The 5410-nt window shown below is 45.4% G+C and overlaps 1 protein-coding gene across 50 annotated transcripts; it reads left to right on the top strand.

The window, feature by feature from the left end:
* The first annotated feature begins 754 nt into the window (after positions 1 to 754).
* Positions 755 to 4400, top strand: LOC105224202 (basic proline-rich protein). Of its 50 annotated transcripts, XM_049446529.1 has the most exons (6): positions 755 to 965; positions 2027 to 3333; positions 3430 to 3446; positions 3600 to 3626; positions 3942 to 3959; positions 4005 to 4400. In XM_049446529.1, exons 1-6 carry the CDS (start codon positions 963 to 965, stop codon positions 4154 to 4156), a joined length of 1524 nt encoding a protein of 507 aa, XP_049302486.1. In that variant the 5' UTR covers positions 755 to 962; the 3' UTR covers positions 4157 to 4400. The 50 variants fall into 50 exon arrangements, with proteins under 50 accessions (XP_049302486.1, XP_049302489.1, XP_049302479.1 ...); XM_049446532.1 differs by lacking the exon at positions 3600 to 3626 and having other exon boundaries at positions 3933 to 3959; XM_049446522.1 differs by having other exon boundaries at positions 3942 to 4400.
* Positions 4401 to 5410: the final 1010 nt, after the last annotated feature.

Here is a 5410-nt window from a genome sequence, read left to right as displayed (position 1 = left end):
AATGATTATTAATGTTCTGCAATCATATTAAAAAAAAAGTAAATTGTATTTCACTTCGGTGTTGAATATTAAAAACTTAAAATAATCACTAATTTATGTGCAAACTTTATTTAATTACAATAACATTTAATATTGAATTTATTAGCGAATTTTCATAAATAATTAAAACCACCATATTTATAAGCTATGTACAGCCGTCGAAGGCAATTATGATGCTCCTACATATGTACATACATAGTTGTTGTTTTCATAAAGATCATAGAGTTTGGAAAAACCTTTATGTATATGTAAATGTGACACGGTGTGTCTGAGCTCGTCTACTGAGCGTGCGCCACCGCTTTATTAAATGACTTTTGGTTTGTTTGTCTACCTTACTCGTATTTGTTGTGTTTGTTGTACGAGTATAACTGCTCGTTTGCTACGTTGTTGCTGTTGTGCTTGTTGTTGCTGCTGGGCTTGTTATTGCTGTTGTGCTTGTTGTTGCGTTGTGCTTGTTATTTCTGCTGCTGAGTCTCAGGTCGCTTTAACTGCGATGACGCTGCTATTGAGGTTGCCGGCGGCTTAGCGGATTGACAGCTTAGCCAGCCACTGAATCTAATAGTATTTTCTGTAAGGGAAAGAGTCTAAGGTATTCGCACATTAGATGCTACTGTGGAGAAACAATTGAGATGACGCGACTGCGCGCGCGCGAGAGTTGGGATTCCCTAGCACCGTAGCATCCATGAACCGCGCGCATTTTCATATAAATTGAGCTGAGCGAGAACAATTGGTCAGCATTCGGTGATCGGGCGTGCAACAGTTGTGAACCAACTACAAAGTGAATTCGCGAACTCCCAAACGTTTAGTGATAATATTAAAATTTCATTACCGATTATATGAATAATATATAATTATACAGACAAGGATCGGAAAATATATTACGTAACTTTCTTTAGTCGTGTACTAGCGACCGAAACTTGAGAATGGTGAGTTAAAGGCAAGCCAGCGACAGCCAAGAAATAATCATAATGGGCATCTTAATTTCGCAAGACGGTAACTTGCACTAGCAAAGCAGTTATTTTGCAACGTGATGAGGCACATATGTGTACATACATACATGTTCATACTTATGTATGCATGTGGTATTACCTACTATTAGCGCGAAATGTGATTTATGAGCCAGTGTGACGATATGTGCTTAGCAACAAAATTTATGTCATAGGTGAAGACAAAGAATAACTGGCAACGCTGAAAATGGAAAATGAAAAGTTGAAGACCAACGTCTGTCTGACTTGTTGCAAAAAAAAAACAACAACAATATTTTCTTAACAACCAAATATAGCGAATCTCTATTTATACAGCCAAGTATTTTGGGCGCCTAACGGAGGGTTGACTCGGAAACTACAACGCTAGCTATAATAATGGCAACACAACTTGTGATGGAGAAATTCGGTTATGTCGTAGCAATTTTTTTTTTTTTGAAAAACGAACAAAACATTGACTCTAAAGCGGTTTTTTGCATCTTTGCCTACATTGCTATGGCGTTATTGCCGGGCTTATTTCGAAATCGTGACATGAAGCACAGTGCAATTGCAAGGCAAACGGCAGCTCAATGCACAATCAGTTCCCAGCTTATTGAGAATACCATCACGAAATAGTGAAGTGGTACAAAACCATAACTTTTAAGGGCGGCCTATGATGCCGCTCGCGTAATAACACCTTTTTTAATTTTTATTAATTTTTTTTGGCGTTTTCTCACCGACATTTTTAAGCGAGTCGGCGACTGTGCTTACAATTGTAGATTTGTTTGTTGATTGAAGACGCTTTGATTGTTTTCAACTGATTTGAATAGTGCAGGCGGCCAAAGTGTATTATGATTTAATGACTAGTTAACGGATACACTACACATTGTAAGCAATTATGACTTGCGTAATAGCTGCCTGCCAAACTTGACTTGTTTACATACATACATCAATATATAATGTTTAGATTTTATGGCATGACACCTAAAAAAATTTTGAAATTTTTTTTTGCATATATTTTACAGAAATTATTTGTACTACTGCTGGCACTAGCTGCCACTGGTGCGCATGCTGATGTCTCACACTTGAGTAGCGACTTACAGGAGGATGGTTATCATTATAAGCAGCCTTCGGTGCCTTTCCCAGCACCCCCTTCGGGCAATGGCATAGATGATGTACAATATCAACCAAGACCACAGCCACAGCCGCAGCCACGTCCACAGCCGCAACCAAGGCCACAACCTTCATATCCAGCACCCTCACAGCCATCGTATCCAGCACCACGCCCACAGCCACAGCCACAACCACAGCCGTCGTATCCAGCGCCAGGCCCACAGCCGCAGCCACAACCACAGCCATCATATCCAGCACCGCGCCCACAGCCACAACCCCAACCAAGACCACAACCTTCATATCCCGCTCCATCACAGCCACAACCTCGGCCTCAACCTTCATATCCAGCACCCTCACAGCCAACACAGCCCGGACCTCGTCCACAACCTCAACCTGGTCGTCCAGCGCCATCACCACAGCCAGGACCGGAATATTTGCCTCCCGATCAACCACAGCAGCCAAGACCTCGTCCTCAACCACAGCCACGTCCACAACCTCAACCTCAACCCTCATATCCTTCCCCAAGGCCTCAACCTCAACCTCAACCCCAACCTCAGCCTCAGCCACAACCACAGCCCTCATATCCTGCTCCGCGTCCTCAACCTCAGCCTCAACCACGACCACAGCCTCAACCGCGTCCACAACAGCCAGGTCAGCCAAAACCTGGTCCTGAGTATATACCCCCAGCAGGGCCAACTACTGGTCCAACTTATCAACCACGACCACAACAACCCACTCCTGGCCCAACTTATCAACCACGACCACAACAACCCACACCTGGCCCAACTTATCAACCACGACCACAACAACCAACTCCTGGTCCAACTTATCAACCACGACCACAACAACCCACTCCTGGTCCAACTTATCAACCACGGCCACAACAACCCACTCCCGGACCAACTTATCAACCACGGCCACAGCAACCCACTCCGGGACCAACATACCAACCGCGTCCACAACCACAGCCAAAACCATCACAGCCTGCCAAACCAGGTCCAGAATATTTGCCACCACCTGGTGAAAATGAAGTAGGCCCTAAACAGCCGGCACCTCGTCCACAACCACAACCGCGTCCATCGCAACCTAGTCAACCGGCACCTCGACCAAGCTATCCAGCACCAAAACCTTCATACCCTGCTCTTCAGCCTAGTTATCCAGGAGGCCCCAGCGGTCCAGGAGGTCCACAAGGCCCAGGTGGACCCGGCGGTCCAAGTGGCCCACAAGGTCCAGGTGGTCCAGGAGGCCCAAGCGGTTCATATGGTCCAGGTGGTCCAAGCGGTCCAAGTGGTCCAGGAGGTCCAGGCGGTTCATATCCAGGTGGTCCAAGTGGTCCACAAGGTCCAAGTGGTCCTAGTGGTCCAGGAGGTCCACAAGGCCCAGGAGGACCATGTGGTCCTAGCGGTTCAGGTGGTCCACAAGGTCCAGGAGGACCAAGCGGTTCATATGGTCCAGGAGGTCCATGTGGTCCCAGCGGTCCAGGAGGCCCACAAGGCCCAGGTGGTCCAGGAGGTCCAGGCGGTTCATATGGTCCAGGTGGTCCCAGCGGTCCAGGAGGTCCACAAGGCCCAGGTGGTGCAGGAGGCCCAGATGGTTCATATCGTCCAGGTGGTCCCAGCGGTCCAGGAGGTCCACAAGGTCCAGGTGGACCAGGAGGCCCAGGTGGTTCATATGGTCCAGGTGGCCCCAGCGGTCCAGGAGGTCCCCAAGGCCCAGGTGGTCCAGGAGGCCCAGGTGGTTCATATGGTCCAGGTGGCCCCAGCGGTCCAGGAGGTCCACAAGGCCCAGGTGGACCAGGCGGTCCAAGCGGTCCAGGAGGCCCACAAGGCCCAGGCGGTTCATATGGTCCAGGAGGACCAGGTGGTCCAAGCGGTCCAGGAAGTCCACAAGGCCCAGGTGGTCCAAGTGGTCCAGGAGGTCCAAGCGGTTCATATGGTCCAGGCGGCCCTGGGGGACCAACAGGACCCAGCGGTCCCGAGGCGGGATCTCTCGGACCTGATGGTTATAACTACAACAAACCATCTAGACCCTTCTCATATTAAATTATTGTACTCAACACATGAAACTCGCCCATTTAGTATTATAAACAACTACGAAATTTTTATGAAGAATTTAATAATAAAAAAACAATAAAAACTAAAATTAATGTATGAGCAACATGTCTTCCATACTGTCTCAAAAGAGACAAACGATCGTTTACCACGGACGCGAATGCCAGTTGACATTTACGAAAAATATACAAGTAAATTATATGACTATTTAAAAATAAATTTTACGATAAAAACAAAAATCCAGCCGTGTTCAATGTTAATTAGCAATGGGTTAAGCGAAAACGATAAAACTCGCAATGTCAAGTAAATTTTGTAGGCACAAATACGAAAACCACTTAACGATTGAGCGAGTGTGTTTGCTCAAGCTAACTATAACCCCCGCGGTCAAGGGGCGATGGCTGTTTTTTATGCAGACGGAGCTATGTATATATTTGCTTTTTTTCATATAAAGTTGTAGCGAATTTGGGGACACACATAAAATCCACCTTGTTGACAATTCGCCAACGATTTTGGATCAGCACTTACAGTCCGCAAAAATACACAGTTAATTACATTTGAAGACTAGCTTATTTGCTTGAACCTAAAGGTATTCGTACTACAGTGAAATGCGGCAATTTTGTTTATTAACGTATTCATTAAACCAAAAGTGAGTCTCATCGCTGAACAAAATATTCTTGTGAAGCCGGTAGCTACATATCTCTCGTTTTCGGCTCATCCACTGAATGTGCAACGCTGTTGACGGGTGTTCGTTCGGCTTCAATTCTTCCGTGAGTTGAATTTTGTAAGCTCGCGTGAGAACCGAATCATTATTAATTACTAAATTTGCACGATTTGCCAACGTTGTTCTGGAGTAAGTCTGGTCTGTCTGTTCATTAAAAAAGGAAAACCAAACTGTCAAAAATATCAACTTCGAAAACTCTGCCTCACTGGAAACCACACGTCTAAATAAATAAACATCCATAATATTGTAGTTGGAAGAAACCATTAAAAGATGAAAAATGCGTTCAAGAAAGAATTATGTTACAGAGTTGGACATCGACACTAATTTCAATTTTGAAAAATAAGCATTAAATTCGCTAGTTAATGAATCCCCATATTCCGGCGAAAAAGACGAAACTAGTTCTGGGGGACCGTAAATGAAGTTAATGGAAATATCCCTGTGCATAAAGGTACTCCCCGCACTCAAGCGCTAAAGAAAGAATTATAGGTTCTGTGCTGTAATTGGCGTTGTTCAATCGGAAGCAA

This window comes from Bactrocera dorsalis, chromosome 1, assembly GCF_023373825.1.
Source record: "Bactrocera dorsalis isolate Fly_Bdor chromosome 1, ASM2337382v1, whole genome shotgun sequence".
Lineage (NCBI taxonomy): Eukaryota > Metazoa > Arthropoda > Insecta > Diptera > Tephritidae > Bactrocera > Bactrocera dorsalis.
This window is presented reverse-complemented; position numbering and strand designations above follow the sequence as displayed.

What these genes read in the sequence shown, in the direction of transcription:
- LOC105224202 (XM_049446483.1), top strand. An exon ending in CGGTCCAGGAGGTCCACAAG is followed by an intron (nt 3,753 to 3,824) that starts GTCCAGGTGGAC and finishes GAGGTCCCCAAG; the next exon opens with GCCCAGGTGGTCCAGGAGGC.